Source organism: Stigmatopora argus, chromosome 21 (assembly GCF_051989625.1).
Source record: "Stigmatopora argus isolate UIUO_Sarg chromosome 21, RoL_Sarg_1.0, whole genome shotgun sequence".
NCBI lineage: Eukaryota > Metazoa > Chordata > Actinopteri > Syngnathiformes > Syngnathidae > Stigmatopora > Stigmatopora argus.
In genome coordinates this window covers 5,135,909-5,163,056 of record NC_135407.1, presented here as the reverse complement: position 1 = coordinate 5,163,056, position 27,148 = coordinate 5,135,909, and the positions used below count along the sequence as shown (strand labels likewise).

The following is a 27,148-nucleotide window of genomic DNA, read 5'->3' as shown; positions in this document are numbered from 1 at the left end:
ATGGTAACCAGTTGGGCCGGCGGCGCCCCTCGCGAGTCTTAACTCGTTGACCGCCAACGCCGGAGATAGACGTGCCATTCATTTGGACGGCTAACCATGTCCAAAAAAATTGGCAATGGCTCTAAAGCATATCACCATTCGGCCATTTTTAAATCTCTTGGCGCTGCAACCATATTTGGTCAATTTTTTTTAGCTAGGTGGTTATTAATATCACATTGAGATATCCAATCCATTTTCAATGGATTCAAATGAATTGGACATCTCTCACTGTAAACGGCATTGGAAGAAAAAAATCATTGTTCTCTGCCAGTGATTTAATTACATTTATAGCGTTAATCTCATCTGTAATGTCCTTTTTTTTTCTATAAATGCGTAACACGTACATTTGAAAAGCCAGATTAAATATAAGGTTAATTAGATTCACTTCTCCTTGAAACACGGCTGCGTGCGTAAAACCAGTCGGTGGTGGTGGTGGTTACATTTTTAATCAAGTGGCTGTTAATAATCACTCTTACGTGCCACTGACGGTTCGAGGCGTCCAATCCATCCATGACTCGGCCTGATAAATTATGCACTGCCAGTTCAAATTGGAGCCAGTGGGTTAATGATATTCATATGTATTATATTCTCATTCCAATCTCCTTTCTGTTGTGGCAGGTTTTAAAGGTTGGATGAATAAACAGATGAATTTTAAAGCCAAATGTTCAAACGGAGGCAACATCTCTCCCCGTCAATGGCACGGAACGTTGACACACTGACACCTCGTATGATGAATTTATCGCTCATTCTTCTTTGCTGCAGGGTGGAGAAAAAAAGGGTGGGGGCGGGGATGCTACAATTTTGCACGTGAACCCCCACGACCCGAGCCGCCTGTTGCTGGGCAGCCACTGCAAGCCACTGCAAGCGACCCCCTCCAATTAAGACCCCCGTTTCCACTACTACGAGCAGAAGGAGCCTCAACACACACACTCTTAATTCCCCGTAGATTTCATCAAGTAAGCCTGCCGCTTTCCCGCATGCAATGGAATTCCACGTGAACGTAATTGTCTCCGCCGATGACATCATTCCAGAAATATTCATCCATTTATCCCATGTTGACAATTGCAGGCAAAAGAGTGAAACCCCAAAAGATACGCATCGGTCAGCGACACGGCGGCCCCCTTACCGTGCGCAGCGGCGGCGATTAAAAGCACGGAGACGGCGAGGAGGACCCCCCGGGTCCACGAAGGGCCGCGCGCCATGCTGGTCGTCGGAGATAGCGGAGCGCCACACGCCGGCGTCGTTCAGCAGAGGCGCCCGGGCTCCATCGCGTGACGACTGGCCGCTGGGGTCGGAGACGCCGGTGTGACACCGGCGGCGCGCGGGTTCGAGTGAGCGTGCCCGCCTGCGTGCGCGTGCGCAACAGTGACGACGACAACGACGACGGCCAGCCGGGCTCGGATGCGAGAGCTCGTGCACGCACGGTAAGCCTCTTACTCTTTTATTGTGCGGTAGGCGACAGACAAAAGCATCTGCTCTTTAGTCAGCAAGTAGGGACCGGTGGGAGGGGGCAAGGGGAGGTAAGGGAGGGAGGCGGGAGGGAGGGAGGGAGGTTGGGCATTTGCCCCAGAACTCCCAGTAGGTGGGGAAAACAGCATCACCTTCACGTAAATGGTTTGTTTGGTTTTTGCAGAAAATGGGATTCAAAGTTAAACACAACTGAACTACAATTAAATCATTGGCTACGGTGGATGTTGACAGGCGTCTTGATTTTTTTTTTTTGATAGGGTGCAGTCAGCGTTTGTCAAAATGGATTGGACGGCTATTATCGTCAATGGCAGCCCGTGAGGAGGAGTGGAGTTTGCCTTTTGGAAGGTGAGAGTTTATTGAAAAAATATAGGGTCGTATTTAGGAAATAGGGTAAAAGATTTCATCGTAACTCTGAAAGTATTACCACTATCTGTTTCTTTTTCTTCAACTATTTTAAAAGACATCCTATCCATTTTGACAAAGAGGGCTGGCGGTTTTATTGCTTTGAATGACGCAACATATACTGGCGATGAATGTTTTCTAGGTATCCGTTTATTCTTCAGTAGATAAAACACAAAAAAAAAACATTATATTTTTCAGCCATTGGTTGCCATGGACAGCAAAATATGTCCAATCGCTCCCGCTCAACGTAAATTGAACTTCACTCATTGTAAATGGCGTAGAAACAGATACACTATTTTTTCTAAAGCCTGACAAAGGCAGCTCTTCTCCTCACATGAGCAGGCCGGCAGCGGAAGAAAAATGTTCCCTGATGTACTGCCAAACAGAGCAGAACCAAATTGCTTCCATACACTCACACACACTAAAATCTGATCATATACAACACTCTTGTAAACACACACTCGAGCACACGCTATATCAGCATTATTATTTTTTTCTGGTGTTATTTTGGGCGCAGGTTGAACAGATGGATCCAACCGAGAGCTCCAAAGGAACCGTAATATGTTTGATGGGATGCCAGGCTATTGGTTGGTGCAACCTGTTCCCATGTCATTACCCCCCCAAGAGTGAGCAAATTTGACTTTGTATTTATGGCTTCGTAAGTAAAGAGGAAATCTTCTGTCCCATTTATAGATCCTTTAGATTTTCGTAAAATACTTTCCCCCGCCCCTCAAATTATGATATCAAGTTTGTCTTGCTGTTTTAGCTTCCAAAATTCTTGATTTAGACTCAAGGTTGACATAAAAAAAACAAGTTTATTGAGCAGAGATAAATCTGAAGATTCCTCAACTCGACAACAATTATTTCACAGACTTTGAACTCACAATTCAAACGGATTAGCAAGCGCTCACGACGCTACATTTGTTCAGCCGGGACCAGACGGAGGAAGACCGGGTGCAGTTGCCGGAACGCCGTCACTCTGCGACGTTGGGTCTGCATTTAAAAACAAAACACAGTAGCGGTTAAAAGGCGCTCTTGTTGCGAAGAAATGGCGGCGTGTGGGGATGCAATGCTCACACGTGCCATTGGGGGCGCAAGGATGGCGAGTTGCCAGTTGGCCGCCGCTGGGAGTCATCCGGTTATTCATAGGCTGACCTGTAAAAGAAAAAAAAGGATATCTAATCCATGTTGATAGCAAATGAACTCCATTTTGATTCAACACTATTTTTCAATACAAACATTTCTTCTGTTAACTACCACAGTACATTGCCTGTAAATACTGTCATTTTTTGTTGTATTTCTGAGGGCAGACTGGTTTAAGGCGGCGACACAAATGTGACTGGAGAATGATTTTCCACCTGCATGCTGTATTGTGAGCTGGCCATGTTGCTCCCTCTGCTGGTGAAGCTTCATCTCGGCTTGTTTGAGCTGCTCCGTATGGAAGGTTTGTCTTTCCGTGAGAAGTTGTTGTCGCTGTTGTTCCAACTGTCCAATAAGCAAACGTTTAAAAAAGTGGAGAGAAAAAAAAAGCAAATTGTTTAAAATCATTTATGAGTCCTCGTTTTCCCATTTCTGTCCAAGACTATACTAGTTTTAGATCGTTTTCTTTGGGTGTGTTTTCATCATACCATACCCCGAGAACAATGCTAATGCTAAGACTAATTTCCAGATTTAAAAAAGTGCATGGTTAGCTTACGGCCTCTTTTTCTCGGTCCATGATGGTCTCCAGCTCTTCAAAGTGCCTCAGCTTGATCTCGAGCTTCTTCATTTGGGTCTCCACAAGCAAAGCCACCAGAGACTTAATCTTCCTCTCCTCAACTGCTGCCAAATGCTGCAAAAGTGAAAGTCAAATTGAACTTATTGAAAGGCAAAAGTTGCACGCGTAAAGCTCGGCTTTTACCTTTGCTTTGGTGGCGGCGGAAGCCAAAGCGGCGGCGGCCGCCGTGGTGACCGTGCTCTCCACCAGATCTAGCTCCATCACCGCTCTCCCTTCGTCTGCTTCCGTGTCCTGACGCCGAATGCCGTCGTCCTCGTCGGGACCTGGCGAGAAAGCTAACTGTGACCAACACATACCTATTTCATCCGCTCTGCGTCAAAACCGATTCCCTCACTTTCGTCAACATTCTCTCTTTTGACCGTTTCTCCTTCCAATTTAGGGACGACGGATTCGACCAGAAGCCCGTCCGAGTTGACGGAAACCTGATGGGAACTCGCGTCTATCTGCATTTGTGAAGTGTCCATCGAGTCTGAAAGGTGAAAGCACGTTTACAGCGGACAAAAACGGCTTGGGAATGTTGGCCGTTTTGACGTCAGTCCCACCTTTGCACGTCATTCCGTTCAAGGAATCTTCCTGGACTTGGGAAAACTCCTCTGTCCACAAATGTCATTGTCAGACGCCACGCATGGAGTTAAACGGAGCAAATCGAATTCCGCCTCACCTAGTGCGGCTTTGGCGGCGGCCGAGGCCACCCGCGGATCCACCACGGAAGCCAGGAAGGCCACGGTGCTCATGACGGGGTTCTCCGATTGGCTGAACGGCACGGGCTGGTACGCCAAAGGACCGAGGGAGGCCGACGAATCTTCCAGGTACGGGTCTTCGATGGGTAGACGCAGGAAATGGAGAATGCACTCGTCTTGCGTCCTGGAGCCCACGTGTTCCGACACTTTGTTCCAGTCGTCTCGGTACACCTCCAAGGCCTGAGAATGACAAAAAAAAAAGAAAATGAAAAAAATAATCGAAATTATATTAGCGCCACTTTTATGATGAGTTCAATTTGAAGCATTTCTTGCCTCTAGCAACAAAAGCGTCTCTTGTTCTGTCCATTCCCGTCCTGCGCAAGCACCCTTTGTCTGATTTAAAAAAAAATGTAGAGGTTAACAAACAGAGAGTGAAAAGACATTAATATTGTGCAAACCTTTGGGTGTTTTTTGGCGTAAACTTCCATACGCAAGCCAAAGTTTTGGCAATCTGAAGGCTTTTCTCGAGTCTTTTCCGGGAAGCACAACATGTGCTGTGAGGCTGTGACCTGAAAGGGATTTTAGATTGTTAGAATCGATCAGAGAAAAGTCATATATCTACATTTTTTGACGTACCTGCAGTGGTTTATGTTGTAACGGCGCCAAGCCGGTATGCGTGTCCGCTAGCACGTTAAAATGAGGAGTGGGGGGCGGCCCCATGGGCAGGGGTCTGCTCTCCGCGTCTACCTGGTAGTTGATTAAACCCCACTGCTCCAAAAATGCGTGTACCCTAGCCACAAGGATCAGCAAAATTATTCAGGTGAACTTCCCAAATTAGAATTTCACGTCTTTTTACCTTATGATTGAACAAACGTCACCGGTGAGATTCCGTCGGCAGGATGTGGAACTCAGGTATTCCTGGGGGTTGAGGCGGTACGTGTCAATCATGAAATTACGGTAAGCTAGGTAGCTAAAATAGACAGGAAAAAAGGGGGAAATTATGACATTTTAATGTATTTTTTTATTTTTACATTTGAGTCGTAACACTCACACTTCTGGGGATTTTGACTTGTTCTTTCCGTTGAAGAATTCAGGCATGCCACGCTTTTCTATTGAGTGGGTGCTGTTAAAAAGAGAAATTATGACATAGGATATAGCAATGTTTCATATTTTTTCTGTTTTGTTACCTGTTGTTATTGAACCAAGAAGTGTAGCTAGGTATGATGATGTGATGGGTTTGCTCAGTGATGTTTTCCTCTCCCTCTAATAGTCGAGGAATTTCCACTCTTCCATCTTCGTCGTCCTGGGTTTCATTCAATTCATTGAAAAATGATAAAATGAGATGAACGCAATGAAAATTAGTTATCCAATAAATATGACTGTCATTAAATCACAGGACCAATTCATTTAGTAATAGATTGATCACATTATTTACCCGTCCTTGAAAATCTTCTTCTTGGTCATCTAAGACAAAAATAGAGAATATTCAGAACTGGATGAAAAAAAAGGAATTCATTTTATTATTCAATCAAAATGTGTCAATATTTACCGAGATCAGCCATGATTCCTCCTTTGACAGGCGTATTCTCACTGTCCTTTTTAAAGTTGACTGCAAATAGAAATAGAAATAATCAATTCATCACAAATATGACATTATAATTAATGTTTTTTTTACCAATCTTGGGTAATATTATTTCCTCCGTGTTAGGAACTGGAGTTGGGTCTTCCATATCTTTGGTTAAATCTTCCTCTGGTTCTTCCTCTTGCTGGCCACGCCGCCTCCTTCATTTCAAAATCCCCACGTTAATCCTAAATCTTAAACGCACCACCGCAAAAAATGATTCAGAATTTTTACCTACCCCTTCTTTCCTTTCTTTCTAGCGTCAGACGACAACGGCGATGGAGAGCGTCTTCTCTTTTTGAAGGGAGTCGACTTGGCGTCCTGACAAAAAAAAGGGCCCGTCAGGCATCGTCGCCAGGCAAAAAGACTGCAAAAAACACGGACCTGATCTTCTCGTAGTTGTATGCGTCGACGAAGGACAACGGGTAGGTTCTCCTCATTTACGCAATAGTCTTCCTCGTTCATCCACTCGTTGAAAACATCCGTGTCTAGAATGTAGCCGACGTGAACCTGGAAACATTTGAAATAGAACGTTAGGAAGTCAATTCACATTTAATGCAGATTGTGTTTGTTTCAGGGTGGCCTACCCGCCAAGGTTTTTCCACATGAGGGGGTTCTTCGACATCTCCGTCAACTTCACTTGAAGGTAACCAACTGTCATAACTGTCAGGGTGCATCCTCCAGTGTACCAGGATGTGGTTTTGTTTTTGCTCGATAGGCCGCATCCAGTCATCTGGAAGGCAAACACCTTTTAAAAAAAAAATTGCTTTAGAATGATTGTTGCCAGCCCTCCCAGTTCAAAATGGATTGGCAATAGCAGCCAATGAGTGATCATGTTTCGACAACAACGCGTTAGGTTCGCCGTTTTATACTTGGAATGTGGCGGCCATCTTAGTAGAGGCGACATTGCCATTAAAGCCAATGCAAGGCAATTGAAATCAGATTTTTGTCTTTCTTTTTTATGTCAGCATCAGACGAAATTCTATTCGTGTAGAGCACATGCGTCAAAGTGGCAGTCCAGTGGCCAAATCTGGCCTGCCGCATCATTTTGTGTGGCCCGGGAAAGTAAATCATGAGTGCCGACTTTCTGTTTTAGGATCAAATTAAAATGAAGAGTATAGATGTATATTAAATTTCCTGATTTTCCCCCTTTTAAATCAATCATTGTAATTTTTTAATCCATTTTTTCTGTGTTTTTACTTAAAAAATCCTTTTGTAAAATCTAAAAAATATATTAAAAGAAGCTCAAATAAACATTGTTTTAGATCTATAAAAAACTGAAATTTCAGGGCTTTAATCCAGTTCTTTTAATCCATTTATATTAAAAAAATCAAATTTTTATATCTAAAATTGTCCGGCCCACGTGAAATCAAGTTAACGTTAAAGCGGCCCGCAAACCAACCCGAGTCTGACACCCATGGTGTACTAGAGGGTTTAAAACTAATTTTGCTACAACAAACCGTCATCTGTGGATGCTGGGAATGGATATACATGGTGAGTGGCCAGGTTTCTGTCCCCAGTAAGGGTTGCCTGCAAAGATAAATCCAAATTAGCATCAATAATTCTCTACGCATTAGCATCTCACTTTACCCCGTGCTTTGTAACGACGCCGCTGACTCTGCTAGCTAGCTCCTGATCCAGTGAAGGGTCCAGATAAACCACCGGATGAGACATACAGTTTTGCTGTAAAATATCATCCAAAATCCGTGTTAGCCAAACAAGCGATCAGCGAGTTTGAAATATGCAATTACCTGTAACAGCGTTTGTTCAATCATGTCAAACATTTCAACGTTCCTTTCAATCCTGGAGGGATTTTGGAAATCGAACCGTCGCCTGTGAAAGCAGATAATGAAGGTTGAATACTGTGATTTTTATATTAAAAGCCGCACCATCAAATTAAATCAACTGGACGCCCATTAAAAGACAGTGTGTTGGGAAGTTTGCGACTCACCAGCCTTGCTCGGCTTTGAATTTATAAGCGGAACCAAGGATGTGACAAAGTCCGCCACCTGGTCGCAGGTCCATGAAGCACTGGGTCTAGAAGGTCAAATAGGAAAGAAAAATATGAATTATTTACTACAAATTCAGCATATGTTTAGCGTCTAATAAAACAGTCCCAGGTCATACAATATACTTTGCTCTTTTAAAATTATATAATGTCAGACTTACTGGTATTTTATTGCGGGCTGGATTGGTAACTCGCTTCCCAAATGTATCCTCTTGAAACTGAAGAAGCTGCATTGTTGCAACAGCCAATGCTTGACATGCCGGCGCATCCGTTAACACGGCCTGTGAATAAAACCGCAAACGCGGAAAAATGACGGGGCGGCATTTTCTCCATATTAAATTATCAAAATCGATAACAAGATGAGTTTCAATTGGGGATGTATTTGATTTTTTTTTAAAGGAATTCATTGATCGTTTGATAGCAGCCAGGACCCCAGTAGAATTGGATTGGACGTTTATCGCCGATAATGGCAGTGAAACATGATCACCCATTCCCAGCCTTCACAGTTGAAATGAATTTGATGCCTGAAACGGTCTATAGTAGTGACTACATTTATACTACACTTTAAATGAAGTCACTATATACATTTTAAATGTAAATGTATTTTGTGCTGCACAACTGATTTGCAAAAAAACGGCATTACTTACCCCCAGCTAATTAAAACCACTAATGATCGCGGTTTGGGTATGCATTGTAAAATTGGGGGGAAAGAGACATTCGAATGTTTTTTTTTCTTCCTTAAAAGCATTTCAGCGATATCGGATCAAGACTTTGTGTCGCCAGATCCTCTACATCAGTAGATTTGCAAAAATAGGTGAACGAGACATCCGTAGTTTCAATGCAAAAATTTAACCCACAGAGGGTTGACTGTTTACAATCCGCCGTTTCGCATCAAGCTAGTTACCTTTTTGTAGTACTTCCCAATCCACTGTCGTATTAGCTCCAGATGAGCTAAGGTGTCAGGGCTCTCCCAGAACCAAGCGGACGGACTGCTGTCTTTTTTCCGCTGTGCGGCGAACCCAGAGCCCGCCTGACTTGTCCCTGGAAATTCGGGGTTCGTTCCTCCGGACATTGCGAGAGTAAACAGTGATTAATAGGAAACGAAGGGACAAAACTACCTAGCTCGCATGCTAGCCTCGGGATTTGCGGTCGCTTGCGAGATGACGTAATAGAAGAAGTACGATTTTTGGTCAATAGAGGGCGCTAGTGAAGACGAGCAATTCAAAATAAAAAGTAGAAGAAAGGAAAATAAGCAGTAACCAAAATACGGAAATGCTTCGCAGACAACAAAACAAGCTTTAAAATGAACTAAATGAACAACTCTGTAGTTGAAATTCTTTTCAAGAACGCCGAGGAATTGGGGTGGTTTCAGCCCAAAGGAGGCAAAGGTAATTTATTTAGGAAGAAATGGGAGGAAAAAAGTGAGGACTTGCCTCAAATTTTCCATTTTGAGTAAAAAGAGACAGCACACAATCACAAGTAGTGATTAACTGTGTTCATATTTTTAGAAACGCAGCGTCTCTTTGCGATTTAAACCGCGAAACTGAGTATCTCCGTGTTTTGGTTCGTTGTTTTTTTATTTATTATTATTGTGGGGTTGTTTTTGCTCTGGTAGGACACCAAATGTTAATGCCCTGTTTGTGGCTTGTGACTTTTCAACGTCTGATGAAATATTAAGGCGTGTCCTGTTTGCTAGTAGTTGTTACATCTGCCTCACATATGTTTTTTCCCTTCCTTTTTAATCACAAAGTGTGACTGGAGTTTTTACATCGTTTTCTTGTCTTTGCAGACTCAAAGATTCCATGGGGGTCCACGGTTTTACTTCTTTCATTGAGGGGAACCGAAATTTCCTCTTTGACGTGAAATTCCGAGGCAACCGCCTGATCATCGACGGCAGCAGTTTGTTTTTCCATCTCTTTTTGAACCATTTTTTGGACACTTCGCACGGAGGAGACTATGACGCCTTTGCATCTCTGGTCCTCGAGTTCTTCTCTGCCTTGCGTGCTTGTAATATCCAGCCTTACGTGCTTCTGGATGGAGGTATATTGAAACGTTCTCCTAAAAACTCTAACCCCAGAAACATTGATCCCAAAAGTTCAAACGCTCTGATTCTTACTGTTTCAGGGATCGACCCCAGTTATAAGAAATTTGAGACTCTGCAACAGCGTTTCCAGGCCAGAATAAAACAAGCAGATACCATTTCACACGGTGGCAACGGCTCCATTCTCCCCATCTTTACCAGACATGTCTTCATTGACGTCCTCATTCAGGAGAAAGTCCACCTGGTCCAATGTCCGGCAGAAGCCGACTGGGACATTGCCTGTTTGGCTCACGAATGGGGCTGCCCGGTTCTGAGCAACGATAGTGATTTTTTCATTTTTGACCTACCAGGTAAGATAATTTGCACGTTTATATGCCTATATGTACAAGACCAAGATCAAAATAATAATAATTTCAAAAAGATAGTGATTTTTTTCATTTTTGACCTACCAGGTAAGAGGATTTGCACTTTTATGTGCCTATATGTACAAGACCAAGATCAAAATAATAATAATTTCCTCCCAAAAATGCTGATTATTTTGGGGGCAAAATCCTCCCAACCTTGCACAAGAAAGTGAAGCCAAGCCATGACTTCAACTTAAAAAAGAAAAAAAGAAATGAACCCATCGTAATATTTCTGCACATTTGTCGTATCACAGGTGGCTACATGCCCCTTGATTTTTTCCAGTGGACCAACCTCAACGGTAAAGCGGCTCAGCGCTACATCCCGGCTCGAGGCTACACCACTCAAGTTCTCTGCAGTTTTTACAAAAGAATGAATCCAGAGTTGCTGCCTCTCTGCGCCGTCCTGCTTGGTAATGACTATGGCGCCCCCCAAAAAACTTGCGATCTCCTCCAGTTGATCAATGAATCGGCAAGAAACGTCAACCACAGGAACCCCAAATCCCCGTCTTCCCGAATCGACGTCTTACTTCGATGGCTCTCCTCTTTTTCATCTTTGGCGGAGGCTCTAGCCGAAGTGCGAAGACTCATGAGGGAAAACGGTGACGGCTCGAAGAAAAAGCCCAAAGATGGGCTCAGTTCACACCTGGAGGAGCTGACGAAGGAGTACCACGTCACCCCTCGGAGCCCCTTGACTTGTTGGTTCACTGAAAACAAAATTCCAGAAGGGTATCACAAAACGTTACCCCATTTTTTGTTAAAGGCGGCAGCGCAAGGACTCGTAGGTCCTTTCGTGCTTGATGCGTTGGTGATGCGAAGGGTGCTGCTTAACCCGCAAGTGGAGAACAGCAGGAACCCGAGCAGCCACTGTTGCGCCAGAGCCATACGGCAGGCGGTATATGGGATCTTACTGCTGGACGGGAAGGATCCGGCTGCCGGAAAATCTCCGCAATTGACGGTTTTTGTGGAGGAGTTGGATCGGGTCAACCTCAACAGGAAGATGAACAAAGTGGAGGCGCAATGGTTGAAATCACATTTCCACGTGAATACGCTGAACAAGGTAAGCATGAGAAATGATTTGAAGTGGCAGCGAGTGAGAGTGTTTACGTTCATCATAATTCAAGTAGAAATGAATGGATAAAAAAAAATAAAGCACCATTTTTTTTTTGGGCAGGTCCCTGAAGCACTCCGTTGTGAGGCCATTTTTGAAGTCCTAAGGGTGAATCCAGCAGCTTTGGCTAATGTTCCGCCTAACATGAGGCTAGCGGTCGCAGTCACCAGCTTCTGGCTGCAGGAGGCCACACCGAAGCCTTCGCACTTGCAGCTTCAGGCCTTAATCATGGGAATGGTTTATGGAGAGCTACTTTTGATGGAAAAAAGCGGAATTGTCTGCTACCAAATTCCCGGTTGGTTACACTCTAACTCTTGTTGATTTTTTTATTTGTATTTTTTGCTCTCCTCGATGACCGATTTTGTGCTCCGTAGCTCCTATCTCCAAATTTCAATGGGCCGAGGAGCATCGTTTCATCGCTTTCATGGATCACCGTCGATCGAGCTCCAAGAGACGATTTGCGGACATGGCGGCGGCTCACAGCTTCAACCAATGGCAGGCTTGTCTTTGGAGTGCATGCTGTTTAAATCAACTCTTATTGGGGCCTCTGCAGGAAAGCCACCTCTCACGGTAAAGGAAATATTTTCTCTTTTTTATCCACAACTAAAAAATAGATGTACTATTTGGCGACCTGTCAGTTGACTGTCTTTTTTTTCCTTTAGTTTGTTCAGCGGTACCTTGGTGCACGGTGTCCTCGGCTTTCTAAAAGAGGGCGGGAAAGTAAATCAAGTGCCAACTGAGGTCGCATCCATTATTTACTCCACCCTCATCCACGCCGTGAAAAACTGCAGCACCAAAGTTGACCCTTGCCCAGTGAGGGAGGTCAAGGGACAAGGTGGAGGACGCAGAGGAAGAGGGAGGCAAAGTAGAGGAGGAGGACCAGGACGAGGAGGAAGACAGGCTGACCAGATAAGCAACCGTTTTGCTGTTTTGGAGATGAACCAATAAGATACAAATGATATTTACATTGGCTTCCATTGATAACCATGGTCAGATACTAAGTCAATGAGCTACCTGGGACCCAATTTTATGGAGTTTTTATTTTTTTACTTCCATTTCCGCCGGTGCTTTCAATGCAAATTTGCTATTTTTAACTTCAAAGCACGCAATCGCATAAAGTTATGGCTTTCTGCTATCACGGCTTTAATATTTCAAACATGTTCATGTTTAAGGACATGCACTGTTTAAAAAAAAATGATTTTAATGCTTACTTATTTTTAAGAATGTCGTGTAGTATATCCAGATCAAGGTAATGAGCTAATTTCACTTATTAAAAACATAATAGTGAAAGAACATTTTTTTAAAGATAATTTTGGAAAAATGTTGCTTATTTTGGGTTCATACAGAACTCTGTTTTACAGTACATACAACAAATAAAAAAGAAAGCTTAAAGACAAATGTGTAAGACTATTCCCAAAACTTAATTCTACATTCATAGTTCATTGTTGCCTGTTGTACTTTAATTGAGTGTTTACACAGCGAACTACTCCAATATAAAGATAAGAAAAGCATTCGGGAGTCGCATGACGCTGACGTCACGTGGAATGTGGACTATTGTCAGAAACGGTTGACCCGAAAACTTGCAGATGACAGAAAATGCTCCGTTGCTTCTGCTCTTGCTGTTTCCCAAAGGAACATTCCGCCAATGAGGTATGTCTTTAATTGCATGCACTAGCCAAGTGATCTGCTTTAGTTTTCAGGTAAATACTTACTACATATTTAGCTAGATATTAATGCTACGTCATTCGTACTCTTTACTCATTGACTGTCGTCAACAGCGATGGATGTCCAGGCAGGGTCTGGCAGCAAATGCTAAAGCTAACCATTTTGTACTTCAGTGAAAGTATGCTAGCATAAGGCTAATTGTATAATGTTTAATGTGAAACTCTATGAAAAGTCTAGAAAATGAGCTTGGATGAGTTTAAACTCCTCAACTATTGACAATTTTTCAAAACAAATGGGCTGATTTGATTGTTAGCTCGCTACTTAACCCTAAATGTGAAGTGTTGCGTCCATACTCGGAAGCTCCAGAATCATTTTTCTCGTGAATTCCATTATCAGAGGCAGCCTCTCCTGTCCTGTCAGTCCGATCCACCACAACCGAATGGACCAGAATCTGCCAGGCGGACACGACCACTCAATAATGGTACAAAAGTCCAGTCCATAATGATGCAAAAGCTTTTTTAAGTGTTTCTGCGTTCCAGTTTTAACATTTTTTACCGTTTAATGATGCTTTACCAGATGTGGAACCGACAGGAAGGCTAGTGATGAAGCGAGTGTGCGTTCGAGAACTGGATTTGCGGTTTTCCGATGTCGCCGAGACCTTCAACGAACTTCAAGAACGTTACGAAGCCATGGTCCGACATGTTGGAAACCTACAGAAGAATTGCGGTCTTGCGCACAACGACCGTCTGCTCATCTCCGAATGCATTGGGAAGATCAGCGAAGAACACGGTAAGTGGCTTTGCTTGAGGTCAACGAGCTTTAACCGCTAACCTCTTATTATTTTTGAAGGAGAAAATTACGTGGTCTCACTAAAGATGAAGGGCTACGACTTCTGCCTCTCTGTGGTTCCCGTGAACCCGAACCCCGAAGATAATACTTCCGCCCTTCCTCCGGCTCTCCAATTAGCCCAAGAAGATGTCAAGTGCGCTTCAGACAATACGAAAGGCGCCATTTCCAAATGCACCACCCTTCAAGAAATGATAGGCTGGCTGCTCCGCAGCAAGGTTAAAATCGCCGAACGAGTGGAAAAGGTCGCGGAGACCTATCAGGAGAGAGGACGACTTGATGAGAATCTGGAGAAAAACATGAAGCAAGTTAGGAAAGCAAAGGAGTTGTCCATGAAGTACAGAGAACGTGCTGGAGAAGTTCTTACAGAGGCTGCTCTGATTGCAGGTGTCCCTTTGTAGCAGTTAGCACATTCCATTGGCGTGAAAGTTCCTGAGGTGAGAGTTTATTCATAAATCACTTTGAAGAAAATGGTTTGGATGTCTAAGACTGTCTAAAAAAATCTCCCAAATTTTACTGAGATTTTCAAGCACTTGAATCATAAATGTCACGAATAAATAAGAGTACTACTGGTATATTAACGCCAACATATTTTTGTACTTCAATTCATAAACACCAGGAGGCAGAAGACACCCAAACTGTTTTATGATTGATTGAAGCTTAAAAAAAGAGCACCTGGGTCACCAGGGTGAATGTGTTGCGTTTATTTTTAACATCGCCACGGTTAAACATAATCACTCTTTGATATACTTTATTCTTAAAATAAACTGAATTTCACGGTTTGTTTTGGGATTATTTCGGACAAACGCCACTGCTCAAAAACGTTTTATTCTTATTACTATAAGAGCCCCTGCTCAAATCATCCAATGCAATTTGATAAATTATTTTCTATTTATAATCTATTGATCCAAAGGTCATAATTAAAATGCAATGCATCATTTAACACTGCATATTAATGGGATTGGTTATTTTCATAGTGAGCATAAATAATTTGTAAATATATTAAAAATATTGCATTTCCTAAAAGTAAATAAAACACTTGTTTTAAAAAAAAAAGTGATTCATTGAAATGTGTGCAGGAGCGCGTTGACAGGCACAACCTATCCTGATCGTGCAAAGGACCAATGCTGTAATTTGATTGGTTGTGAAAATTCAAAGGCGGGGCAACCTACTCTCTTACTTATCTCTCATTGGTCCATGTCTCGTTTTTCTTCCGTGGAGTCCGAGAGCTCTCTCTTCAAGATGGTTTGACAGACGAAAGTAAACCAAGATGAAGGAGCGGCTCTACAATAGTGAGGAAGGAAACCAAGCAGCCGGGAAGTGATGATTCTTTCCTCCTCTTCGGAACCCAAGAGAAAGACGCTCGCTGGAGTTTCAACGATAGCATGCCAGTAAGTACAGAACTTGTCACTGTCTAGTTGTCGCGCCTGAGCCGAGCTAGCTAACTCCTAGCTAAACCTGCAAGCAATCGGAATGTGAGCAGCGAGCCATTCAGCCACTTTAAGATCGCTAAAGATCAATCTTTATTCCCCGTCTAACACCTCTCGGCACACACACCAAGCAGGTCAAATGTAAGGAATCGAGGAGAAACATTTTGATGTAGCTAAATGACAGTTAGGTTAACTCATTGACAGGAATAGACGTCCAATCTATTCAAAGTTGGAGGAATGGCAGCAATGGAACGATCGTTCGAATGGATTGGGCGTCTACTAGTGAGGAACACAAAGTTTTTAGGACGTCGATCTTTGTCAATCGTACTGAACGAGTTCGCTTTTCTTTCTCCCCCCAAATCAAGTGGTGTAATATGAGCCTTTGCAATTGTAACATAGAGTTTGAGCATGTCAAAACTATGGTGTCATTTTCCACTGGACTCTTGTTTTTAGGTCGGGTGGGTGTGTTTGACGCCAGTCGGAAATAATGCACACTGCCTCGGTGAAATGTAGTGTTTGGCCTAGAAACATGTGATGCAGAGGGACATAATTCATGTGATGTGGCTGTAGGACAGAGAGTTTTATTGGGAAGCGACTGAAAGAAGAGTACATATCTGCCTCTAAATGTGGTTTCAGTGAAGGCTAGTACACTACCATTCTCCAATTGCTCTTTTCAGAGTTTGTAACAAGGGTAAATTAGAACAGATATTTTTTCCATCCTTTCAAATAAGGAGGAAATTTGGGTAAAAGTGAGCAATGCATAGTATTATAGGGGAATCTCGTTGAAGTGTGGGCGTTTTGTCTAAGAACTGCTAATATTTTGTTGACAGACAAGCACATCTCAAAGCTGAAAAGTGTCGCTGCTTGTCACCAAGCACAGTCCGACTGTTCTGTGAATTATCCAACAAACTTGTGAATTATGCAGTGTCGCAATTTTTAAATCATTGCCGTTAACGCTAATAGACATCTGTCATTAAGTTGACCAGCTGGAGGCTCGCTGTTGTGGATCCTGTTTCTCATCAAGTCGGTAAATTCGTGGCTACTTTCTTCCTTTTCTGCTTTCCTGTCAATGCGGTTTTGCCCGTTCCGGTCTATTTTTTGCTAATCTAACGTTGCTCCCTGCACTGCCGGAAAAAGCAGCTCTACCACTCTTAATACCACCCACTGCATTGTTTCCTCAGTTTTTCTTCAGTTCCTCATTTCAAGCTTTCTATCATCTTTCTGACCCACATTTTAACACGCATGGGACGAGTGAATATAAACGGGAAGCGGGATTATGCTAGTATCCTTTTCCTTAAATGCACGGCGACTATGTTGATTTTTAAAACTAATGGTGTATTAATGAGGTCTGCCATTCGTTATTCAAAATAACTCAAATTCCCAGGGTAGAAGCGGTCATAAATGTACACAAAGTTGACTGGCCTAAGCTTTGAATTTGGCTGCTTAGTCTGCGCTCAGTGGGGTCCGGCCCTCTAGCTAACTGTTTTATGGCCAACGTGGTCATTGACGTTTAATTAGATCATTACATTTCCATAATTGTGACATCCCTACCGAATATATAAACATGTACGTTATCTTGTGCTTTTTGTCCGCAGAGGCGTTTTCAAGCTAGCTCACAAGAACAGGTTTGTTCAAAGCAGAGACTGAATAAACACTTAACGTATTCTTCCTCCCTTCCTGGAAATCTGTCACTTGTCAAAAGTGCTAAATCCTACCCCCCCGAATAAGCCTGTTCTTTTCCTCGACCTGGATCCATTCCGATCTGTTCCGAGAAGGTAATGAAGTTCTTTGATCGACCCGCCCGTCTCACTTGAAATGCATTATGGATCCCCTGGGTTGTTAGACATGAACACGTCCAATTATCGCTCACCGTCCGCCGCGCTTGCCATTGATCTGCACTCAAGTCATGAACATCCTCCGCTTCTCACCCACGCGCCTCGCATTAAGTTATCGCCACGGTTCAAATGTATTTTCCTTTTACCCGTTGGCGCGTTGCCCGACTTGTTTCAAAGCGATTTGACGTTGATTTGCGTGGCCGTCCTCGTCTCAACCCGATGACGGGAGGACAAATGCCTTAATGGTGACATAATTACTAGGTTGTGTAATCTCCGGGCGGTTGCTTTTCTGTTCGTTGCTTCAGGCAGTCGGTCGGAGCGTAAAAGACAAAGGGATTTCCTTTTGAGGGATTGATCTTGAGATCGATTGGACATCTGTCGCTGTCAATGGGCGCGCATTGTGCTGATGAAAAAAAAAACACTCGCACGATCGATGCAGTCGTTTCACTAAATGCAAGGCCCTTCTGATTTATAATCCTGCTTTTTGGTGAGACACTCTCCTCCCCCACATGTAATTCTCATTCTAAAATGGACCTTTTCGGGAGCGTGCGATATAATGGTGCCAAATATAGCTATTATTTTTATTAAAAATAATGTTTTGGCACTACAGAGATGTGTTGTCAGGGGGTATTTGGTTCATTCGCCCTTACCAGGCTAAATGAATTGGACGTCTAGCGCCGTCTATGGCAAAAGAAAATGTCACTTTATTTTGTTGTCGTTTTTTTAGGGGGCGGGGCTTTTCTGGTTCAGTTGAAATTGATTTGTTCTTTATCGATGGCAATGAATGAGTTAACTGGGATGAAGTGTTATTACATTTCAGTGTGTGTGTTCCACCAGGGAGGTAATCGAGTTGCGCCAGCTTTATGGGCTTTGAAATTTGTGTGTGTTTGTGCAAAACAATTGGATTTGGACATGGACTTCTCCTTTCTGCGCTCTAGCTTTTGTGCTGTTGCTGAAAAGACAAACCAAACATGGGCTCGGCATTCCTAGCGCTCATTTAGCCGTGGCTTGTCACTTTTATGGTGTGTTCCATTCGGAGTGACTCATTATTTTGTCCACGTCCTTAGTTGTAGAGGGTCAACGATGCAGATTGGTACTTGTGCGAGGAAAAAAAACAATCGCAATTAGGACATTTATTTTAATTCATTTTTGGGAGAATGGTAGTCTAAAGATGCCTCCATTAAAGGACTAATTGATTAGACAATTATAATCCCCCTCTAGATTTGTAATTGTGGCACTGTTTCAATGCAAATTTTGAGCTAAAATATTCATCTTATAGTGATAATTATTTGTATAGAAGGCAATTGATTTATCATAAAAGTAATAATTGATTAATTGAGTCAAAATCAATATTTTTTTGTTAATCCCAGATTGATGTCCTACTCATCTGTTTTTTTATTTTTATTTTTTAATACAGGTAGAGGTGAGGCCTCTTCAGATGTGGGAACATGTTGGCTATGGACCAAGGAGTGGTGGAGGAGTGGCTGTCAGAATATAAGGTAGGCTCAATAAATGGGAATTGGTCGAATTGGGCTAACCTTTTGGGGCTTTTGTCTTTTTCCAGACCTTGCCTGACAGCGCCGTGTCAGCCTATGCGGCGTCGCTTAAAGACAAAGGTGCTCTTATCCCCGCTCTCTACAAGGTCATCCGCGAGAACTACAGCGAAGTAAGTACGAAGCTCAAAAGCCACCTGGAGACGGTCGGTCAATTCCGCTAACGTTTTTTTTTGCCCATCTTCAGCTGCTGGAGCCGGTGTGTCACCAGTTGTTTGAGTTTTATCGGAGCGGCGAGCCCCAGCTGCAGAGGTTTACCCTTCAATTCCTTCCGGAGCTCCTGTGGAGTCTTCTGTCGGTCAGCGCGGCGAGGGACCCGCACACCTCGGGCTGCGTCCAAGCCCTCCTCTTGGGCATTTACAACTTGGTAAGGAATGCCTTTTTAAGAGAGGTTATTGGATGATGTGGCCTTTTCCAAGTTAGGGGAAAGATTCCAAATTGAGTGTCAAGTCTTGAATAAGAATGTTTTTTGAAATATTCTAACAAAAATACATCTATAATTTTTGAAAACCTTTTGCTAAAATATATAACAGCTGTCAGTTTTATTTTCTTTATAGCAAAACTATTATTTTACTTTGCTCTTTTTATTACTGTAAAAAATGCTACCCCAAAAAATCCAATTTAGTGATGTATTATGACACCAAAAAATTGGAAATTGAATTTTTTTTCTTTGTCATTTTATCTCATGCATAAATATTTTCTATAGTCCTCGCATGACATTTTGGCAACTGGTGCCCCGTGCGCGTTCTATTATCCAGTCGTGTGCATGTCAGAAAAGGTCATGTGTCGCTCAGCGTGTTGCGCTCTTCCTTCTAATTGATTTGACATTAACCAGCACTCGGGGGGGGGGGGGGCACACAAACACAGGACAAAAATGTTAGATGGCAACTTGAGTCCCAGTGAGGGCAATATTGAACTGTTTGGATTTTCTTGTCTTCCAGGAAATAGTTGATAAAGATGGGCAAAGCAAAGTATTATCCTTCACCGTTCCTTCCCTCTCCAAACCTTCAGTGTACCACGAGGTAAGAAACAAACTCTTTGACTTTAGCGGAAACATCCCATTAAAATAACGACACGGTTCTCGTAGCCCTCCGCCATCGGTCCCATGGCCCTGACAGAAGGAGCTCTGGCCAATCACGGGCTCAGCAGGGTGATCTACAGCGGCCCGCTTTTTCAGAGAGAAAACTTCACGGCGCAAAACAGGTGACCGAGATCATACTCCCCCCGTCAACGCCTTTTTTCGACGTGTCTCGAAGCGTGGCGGCCGTGTTTAGCCTTGGCCAGCTGTCCAGCTTTGTTAGTCTCAAAGTTGCCGTCGTGCTTGTAGGCGATTTTTGTCATGTTATTTCAAGCTCATGGCTTGTCAACTTGCAATGTCATGTCAGAATTTAGTATAGCAAGGGAGCCTTCACGCCCTTGTTTTAATATGGGACTAAAGTACCAGATTGTTGATGTTCTGGTTGATTATCTCTTACAAGGGACCCATTTGATTTCAAAAAGATGGTATATATTTTTTTCCTTGTCTTTCAGATTTGAGGTGCTGACCTTCCTGTTGCTGTGCTACAATGCTGCTCTCAGCTACATGAGCTCAATTTCCCTCCAGTCTCTCTGCCACATCAGCTCCAGGTCCAAACACAAACATCATTTCTAAATGTACTACTATATTACATCACACACTCATTTTGTTGTTGTTGTTTCCCCCCCTCAGAGTCTGTATCTGTGGTTACCCACGGCAACAGATCCGACGCTATAAAGGTATCAGCACACGGATGACGGTTACATCAGAGTTTTTGGTTCAGCTCCTCACGGGGATACACTATGCATTGTGAGTGTACAAAACTTGATTTTATATTTGATTTGATTCAAGAAGATGCTTCATAAAATCACTTTCTAAAATTTTTCTTAGGTGTAACGGGGAAGCAGAACTTGGAACCAAAGCCTTGGACGACGTCCTGTATCGGGCTCAGTTAGAGTTGTTCCCTGAAGCCCTGTTGGTGAGTGTGAACACGGGACGCCGACGCACGCACGCACGCACGCACGCACGCACACACGCACGCACACACGGCCGCCAGTAGATTGGCTTCATACACGGCGCTCTATTCTGTATTGTGTGGCCGTGTCACACTGCGAACTGTGCGTAATCCCAATAGATTATTTACATGCTTTGCACCCTGCTCTGTTTAGCCGTAATCCTTCAAGGGAAGCAGATTGAACCTAAGCCCAAAGTATTACTACCAACAGCCAAGGTGCATTGCTGAGCATTGTGGGAAACGTGACCGTTGACTGATGATTTTGTTTAAAAATTAGAAAACAAAATAATAATGTCAATTACAATATTTTTTTTAAAACTCCTAATGCCACTACCCCACTGTCCTGCACACTTTCTATTTCCAAACATGATCAACAAATATATCACTCAGGCTAATTGAAGCTATTATTCCATTTCTGAAAGCTCTTATTCAATTGAGCAGCTTGTAATGTGCTCAGCGCATGCATGACCTTTTCCTCCCCCATTAGAACAAAAAAATGCATTGTGCATGAATTATGACCCCTCCCACTTTGCTGTTCCACGTTCCTAAACTTGTAAATAGTCTTAACTTAAAACTTTCTCCTGTGAAAGGAATCGGATTAGGGCGCACGTGCCCACCTTTCCAATCGCGTCTGACGAGGTACGTTTTATCCCGTTCCTCAGATGGGGAACGCCATCAAGTCCACGCAGCAGGGCGCAGCGCTCAAAAACAACAGCAAGGAGGGCGCGCGGAGTATCCAAGTGGAGATCACGCCCACCGCCTCCAGGATTTCTCGAAATGCCGTCACTTCCCTTTCTATACGGGGCCACCGCTGGAAAAGACACGGTGAGGTGCCGGCGCCCCTGTTTGTGCCGGTGATGGCGATTAGGCTGTGCGTTCACAAAAGGGAAGGGCAGAAGGTCAAAGTGCTCCATTTCTCCATCCAGTCTTGTCATCAGATTTTTGTTTATCATGCAGTGAACCCCCATCTTGTTTTTAGTTTTGGTTCATTAACAGTGAACCATTTGGAGTGGGAAATGCAACATAATCTCAAAAGCACTCAATTATCACAGTAAACTCTTATTTTGAAAGCCTGGCTTTGGACAGGATCTTTTACAGGGGTTCACTGTAAGCATTTATAGTACTTTACATCATTTCATTTTCTTTGACCATATTTTTACCTTATGAAACTTTATTATTTGTCATTTTTAATCTTATCATTGCATTATTTTTTTTTTGTTTTCATTCTCATGTTTTTTGGCGTGCATGCTACGAACACGCGTGCGCTTCCGCCACGCCAGCAGAGTCCCAGGAAGCCAGTGTAGAAAGTGACGGGACGGTGGGGGGCGTGGCCAACCCCGATATCAGTGTGACGGGCGCCGGCAGCGAGCGGCTGCCCAACGGCGACTCGGTGCGACCGCGCTCGGACGGCGAAGCGGCCGAGGCGGGCCCGGACCCCCGAAGCCACGACTCCGGCAGGGGGCAGGAGGTCAGGAGGCAGAAGTCGGTCAGGCGAATGGTGGAAAACGAGACTTCGGGCTCGGCCTCCGTAGGGAGGAGCCAGTACTAAGATCCTCCCCCTTCCTCCTGGGGTAACCTAGGTAACTGTCTCTGAGGGCGTGGTCTGAAAAGACGCATGATTGATTCCCCCTTTTTTCCCCCCACTCTCACTCCGTCTGCTGTGGCTTCCTCACAATTTCCCGCTAACGTTCCTTGAAATTGGGACAAAAGTCGTACTAACGATGTCTCTGACATTTTGTGCCTCCTCGACAGCATTCCTGGGTTGCACCTGGACACTTTGTAAGATGGACAAAAGTGCAGGTCAAAATAATAATTTGGAAAAAAAACAAAAACAACATTTCAGATTGAATCATTGCTATAAACGTATTAACGACCTGCATTTTTGTTTACCACTATTCTACTTGAAAATCTACAGATTTGTGTGCTTTTATTGCTGGACTAATTTGATCATATTCTCCCAGCAGTGATTGTTTTGCCACTTTCACTTTCCTCTTGTTGTGTTTCCTAGGCTTTTTCCCCCTTAGCTTCTTTTGGAACTTAACATGTCAAAAAAAATTGCTTGTTGTGATAAAGTGGTCGTGGGCGCCACCTGCTGAAGGCATTACAGCTCTTTTGTCAGACAGCCTGTGAAATCATGATTCAGTTCATTTGTCGCCATTATTCCATAACTGGATTAAACCTACGCTTGTAATAGAATGACTTTGCCAAAATTATCATTTTGTTTTCATTGATTTAAAATTCAAGATTATAAGAAACTTGAGTCCGATCAATGAAAGAAATGGACAAAAAATAATTTATTAACTGCACTTTATGTCAATCCTGACAAGCATTATGTATTTTTATGTTTTATTGAGTAGGTTTGGAAACAATATTCTATCAAGGAGTTTTCACAGAATGACAAACGAGTTATAATCCATAATGTATGGGTTCGCTGCATTTGATGGCGATAGGCGTCCAATTTATTTTGACTGGGAGGGTGGGTCACTGGCCACTCCCAGTCAAAATCAATGGATGAAATGAGTTAATCCCTTGTATTATTATTCCTACTTTAGACGCAGTGGATTTGGGTTCCCCGGATGAGCTGATGGACATATCGGAAGCGGACGAAGGCCCGTGGCCGCCCGCCGCCGCCACCCCGCCCACCATCACCATCAGCAACAGCGTCACCACCTTGAACCTGGGGGCAAAAGCCATGAAGAAATGTCGCCTGGGGGGCCGCGGCAGCAAGGACAAAGACGACGGCGCCGAGGCGTCCGTCAGACGCATGGCGCTCACGTCCAGCCAGTCGGTGCCCAAAGCGGGCGCGCTCAGCAGCTTGACGCGCACCGCCAGCGCCGTTTTCTCTCGCTCTTTCGAACAGGTCGCTGCCGGTTCGGCCCCGCCGCCCGGCAACAACACCGGCGCCGATCCCGGCCGCTATTCCTGCAGCCCGCAGGAGGACGGGAGTGGCTTTTTCAACTCTGGGCCCAACCACGCGCGGCGTTCGCCAAGCGTCAGCGTGCACCTCAGCTCGGACCTTTAAAGTCGCTGATCTGTGATTGCGGAACTGTAAGCCATGCCACTAAGGGACCACTGTTTTGATTTTTCTTCTCTCTCTCTCTGCTCTTTTTTTTTTGGTGACGTTGTTCTCTCTTTTTTTTGTGCCGTAAAACTGCTTTGTGACGTCTGAATCCCGGCGGAGTGAGAGCAGAAATCACCCCGATCCGGGTTTGGAACAAATTTCTACCTTTGGATTATAGGTACGTTTTAATCTTACTGAGAACTGCCGTCTACATGTAGACGGCAGGTCGAAATAAATCCCCTGACTAAATTTGGCACAGATTTTTTTTAAGCATGCCTTTAATTTGTGTGGGTGAGTGTAAGCGTTTTTTAAGTATAAAAAAATCTGATTGAATGAAGGTGTACATTTTCTTAATTAAAAAAAAAAAATCAGTTTCTGCTACTACTAGTGTTGCACAGATGCCATTTTTTTTTCCTGTTGCCGATTCTGTACCGATACTACGTTTGTCATGGCTCTCAGTGCTTCACCCATTTACTACTATAGGCGGCTGGAAAGTAAATCTCAGTGCGTATTGCGTGTTATTTTGTATTAATTGGAGATATTATTTTGAGTTGTATCGGTGCAAGACTAACTTGCAAAAATCACTCTTTCCCCTCAGCAATACCAACCTTCATGTCAGTATTTGCTAAAATAGTTTGGTCTATTTGCACTTTGGTGTGCTTTTGTACAGAAATCCACATTCTTCCCCCGACAAGTCCGTAACGTTTACAATCGCACGGTATTGTTTCGGCGAGCAATAACGTTGGCGATCTCCCTCGAACAAAATTACTTAGACATTTTCAAATCTGTGGAAGAGGGCTATAAAGTATTGACTTTTTGCACTTGAAAGGCGAATTCTATATATTTATACATGAATAACTCGCAGATGGTCACCAATCCAAAACATTTTTTCCTTCTGTGGATTTTTAAGTGTTTTAGCAATCAGTTTTTGTGAGATTCTCATTCACTCGCAGTGTGAACAGTCGTCCGTGTGCTTTTAACGGTTTGATGTACAGAAATGGGTTGGACAATCGCTCGAGTTGGAGTCTGTCGGTTTACAGATTGTCCGGTTAGGCTTACGTTGTACGTCATTCTGTCGTTCTAAATATGTTTTTATGGGCCTTATTTGATGTCAAAAGATGTGCAGCTCAGTGCTTCTGGAAATAAAGTATTTCTCTTGACTCTGAGATGACCTTATTAAGTGATTTGTTGCTTTTGGGGGCGGATTCCTCGAAATGCAGTTGCGCCATTCGACCGCAAGACGGCGACACAAAACTACGATGTGTCTTGTTACGTATTACGTATTTCCTCTTCCGTGTCCTTGTTAGCACGCCGAGGTGTTCTCCCTGCACAATTTGAAAAGAAACATGGCAAAAATAAGTAAAGAGACCAAACAGCGGCTGCAACAGCTTTTCCAGTGCGGCCAGTTCGCCATCCGATGGGGGTTTATCCCCACCGTTCTCTATTTGGGTCAGTATTTTAACCAAAGAAATCTAACGTGCAATTTTAGCCATTTAGCATTGGTTAGCTAACCCTTAGCAACGTGGTTTGTGAATAGTGTATTTTTATCATTTTGACAATGTCATGCAGTATTGTTTATTTATGTTTATAACCATTCATTTGCATTTACTTCATGAATCTTACTATAATAACATTTTGGTAGAAGAATATGTATTGGGGGTATTCCCTTATTTGACCCCCAAAAAATAAATTCGAAACGATATAAAGACTTGACTGCTTTATTTAAACTTGGTTTGAAATTGAATATAAGTCAATTAAAAGGTCTCACCCTTTTTTTACTCTAAATAAAGGATAAAACGACTAATGCATGAATGACTATAAAGTTCAAATTTCCCCCGTGTTATTATTATTAAAAAGCAACAACTTCAAAAGACAACAATTCACGGGTTATCAAACCAGGTGTTGATTCATTTGCTCGTTAAGTAGACCGTTCACTATAATTCACTCCTTCCATCCAAAATGATTTGCATGTCTAGTCCCGTCGATAGCAGGCAATGAGTTCAATATTTATTAATTGGGAAAACCATAACTTCAGTCGAGGTTAAGGTTCATTGTAGTTGTCAAAGTTGTGGTTTTGCAAACGGACTGGGAAGTTCAAAGGTTCATTTTCATTCTGTGACGCTTTGGCCGCTCCAGAAATGAGCACACATCGGAAACGCCAAAGCCAATGTCGTCACTTCATTCACATCAATTCCGTGTTGAATTTCCTCCCCATTCATCAGATGCACATTTTCAGCCGTTGCCCAATCTGCGTGTTATGAATCGTTCTAACGCTCGCTTTCACGTCACAGGCTTCAAGCGAGGAGCGGACCCAGGAATGCCCGAACCTTCCGTTTTGGGGTAAGAGTTGAACACACAAATTCCACATGTTGTCATCTCGCAATGATAAAATATTAGAATTCAAGTGTAAAGTCTCATGCTAAGACAAAGGCTTCCTTCCGTTTGGAAAGCGTTGCTTGCCCTCGTAATTTTCACCAAGTGCACCGCGTACGGATGGCGACAATGACTCGCCTCGTCAATTTTTATTTTGTTTCCTATTTTACTTTGAGTATAATTCGCCACTTGGGTGCTTTTGTGTTTCTCTTCAGTTTACTTTGGGGTTAAGGAAGAGCTACCATCTCCGGCTCATCGACAACCACTTTGTAGCCAACATTTTTCTGCGCTCTGCTCTCAAAATCGTAATTCAAAATGTCTCACAAAATGATGTTCTTGACACACTGTTGATTTGGTGAGGTTTTCTTTTTTTGTTTTGTTTTTTCCTTTATTTATGACCTTGTCTTTGCCGGTGTTCCATGTTTGTCACTAAATGTCTGATAATTGATTTCATTTGCGTTCTTATTTGATTTTTTTAAAGTTATGGCATCACAATAAAACCAGGTATCATGAAAACTTGATTGCTTACAGTAGTTACAAAATCCAAATCTATCAAAGGCTACACTTCATTCTCGACAAGTTTTTTTTAATGACCGCAATAAATCAGAATAAAAAAAATGAACTTAATCCATTCTGACTGGGGTAGAACACTTGTCCATTTAACCCTCCCAGTCAAAATGGATTGGACGTCTAACGCCGTCAATGGAAGCGATTGTGTTATAATGCAACCCATAGAAATATTCCCCCCCTCCAAAAAAATGAACTAACAAGTACACAAAGGCATTTTTATTCACAAATACAAAAA

General features: G+C 43.2%; 3 protein-coding genes across 16 annotated transcripts; 2 read left to right on the top strand and 1 right to left on the bottom strand.

The window, feature by feature from the left end:
• The first annotated feature begins 830 nt into the window (after positions 1-830).
• On the top strand, positions 831-26,791 carry hycc1 (hyccin PI4KA lipid kinase complex subunit 1). Of its 13 annotated transcripts, XR_013297732.1 has the most exons (17): positions 831-995; positions 1,108-1,463; positions 1,767-1,854; positions 3,222-3,355; positions 3,641-4,164; positions 4,254-4,497; positions 6,256-6,414; positions 6,567-6,635; positions 9,787-10,037; positions 10,122-10,388; positions 10,697-11,499; positions 11,614-11,845; positions 11,925-12,120; positions 12,213-13,200; positions 13,612-13,696; positions 13,792-14,004; positions 14,065-14,843. XR_013297732.1 is itself a non-coding variant. In XM_077590183.1 (14 exons), exons 5-14 carry the CDS (start codon positions 18,775-18,777, stop codon positions 23,929-23,931), a joined length of 1,464 nt encoding a protein of 487 aa, XP_077446309.1. In that variant the 5' UTR covers positions 12,497-13,696; positions 13,792-14,004; positions 14,065-14,498; positions 15,283-15,452; positions 18,744-18,774; the 3' UTR covers positions 23,932-24,644. The 13 variants fall into 13 exon arrangements, 2 of the variants coding, with proteins under 2 accessions (XP_077446309.1, XP_077446310.1); XR_013297738.1 differs by having other exon boundaries at positions 4,068-4,164; positions 4,305-4,497; positions 12,213-13,696; XR_013297737.1 differs by having other exon boundaries at positions 4,068-4,164; positions 12,213-13,696.
• smarcc1b (SWI/SNF related BAF chromatin remodeling complex subunit C1b) lies at positions 2,715-9,189 on the bottom strand. Of its 2 annotated transcripts, XM_077590174.1 has the most exons (26): positions 8,902-9,189; positions 8,159-8,278; positions 7,941-8,026; positions 7,741-7,822; positions 7,580-7,672; positions 7,450-7,519; positions 6,577-6,722; positions 6,374-6,499; positions 6,228-6,310; positions 6,044-6,150; positions 5,918-5,977; positions 5,804-5,832; positions 5,556-5,671; positions 5,420-5,491; positions 5,225-5,338; positions 5,005-5,158; positions 4,827-4,937; positions 4,702-4,761; positions 4,350-4,608; positions 4,231-4,281; positions 4,023-4,157; positions 3,812-3,951; positions 3,608-3,742; positions 3,270-3,396; positions 2,989-3,066; positions 2,715-2,904 (listed from the first exon to the last, which is right to left on the bottom strand). In XM_077590174.1, the coding sequence occupies exons 1-26, from the start codon at positions 9,067-9,069 to the stop codon at positions 2,837-2,839; spliced, it is 2,790 nt and encodes a 929-aa protein (XP_077446300.1). In that variant the 5' UTR covers positions 9,070-9,189; the 3' UTR covers positions 2,715-2,836. The 2 variants fall into 2 exon arrangements, with proteins under 2 accessions (XP_077446300.1, XP_077446299.1); XM_077590173.1 differs by having other exon boundaries at positions 6,228-6,499.
• tomm7 (translocase of outer mitochondrial membrane 7 homolog (yeast)) lies at positions 25,248-26,791 on the top strand. Its single transcript, XM_077590187.1, has 3 exons — positions 25,248-25,419; positions 26,262-26,310; positions 26,559-26,791. The coding sequence occupies exons 1-3, from the start codon at positions 25,317-25,319 to the stop codon at positions 26,572-26,574; spliced, it is 168 nt and encodes a 55-aa protein (XP_077446313.1). The 5' UTR covers positions 25,248-25,316; the 3' UTR covers positions 26,575-26,791.
• Positions 26,792-27,148: the final 357 nt, after the last annotated feature.

Bases quoted from the DNA above. Each gene is read 5' to 3' on its own strand.
- smarcc1b (XM_077590173.1), bottom strand. From the start codon at position 9,069: ATGTCCGGAGGAACGAACCCCGAATTTCCAGGGACAAGTCAGGCGGGC. The intron at 6,151-6,227 runs GTAGGTAAAAAT...TTTGAAATGAAG, and splicing joins AGAAAGAAAGGAAAGAAGGG to GAGGCGGCGTGGCCAGCAAG. The intron at 5,978-6,043 runs GTAAAAAAAACA...TTCTATTTGCAG, and splicing joins AATAATATTACCCAAGATTG to TCAACTTTAAAAAGGACAGT.
- hycc1 (XM_077590183.1), top strand. From the start codon at position 18,775: ATGTTGGCTATGGACCAAGGAGTGGTGGAGGAGTGGCTGTCAGAATAT. The intron at 20,506-20,587 runs GTCCAAACACAA...TCCCCCCCTCAG, and splicing joins CTCTGCCACATCAGCTCCAG to AGTCTGTATCTGTGGTTACC. The intron at 20,874-21,571 runs GTGAGTGTGAAC...CCCGTTCCTCAG, and splicing joins TGTTCCCTGAAGCCCTGTTG to ATGGGGAACGCCATCAAGTC.
- tomm7 (XM_077590187.1), top strand. From the start codon at position 25,317: ATGGCAAAAATAAGTAAAGAGACCAAACAGCGGCTGCAACAGCTTTTC. The intron at 25,420-26,261 runs GTCAGTATTTTA...TTCACGTCACAG, and splicing joins CCCCACCGTTCTCTATTTGG to GCTTCAAGCGAGGAGCGGAC.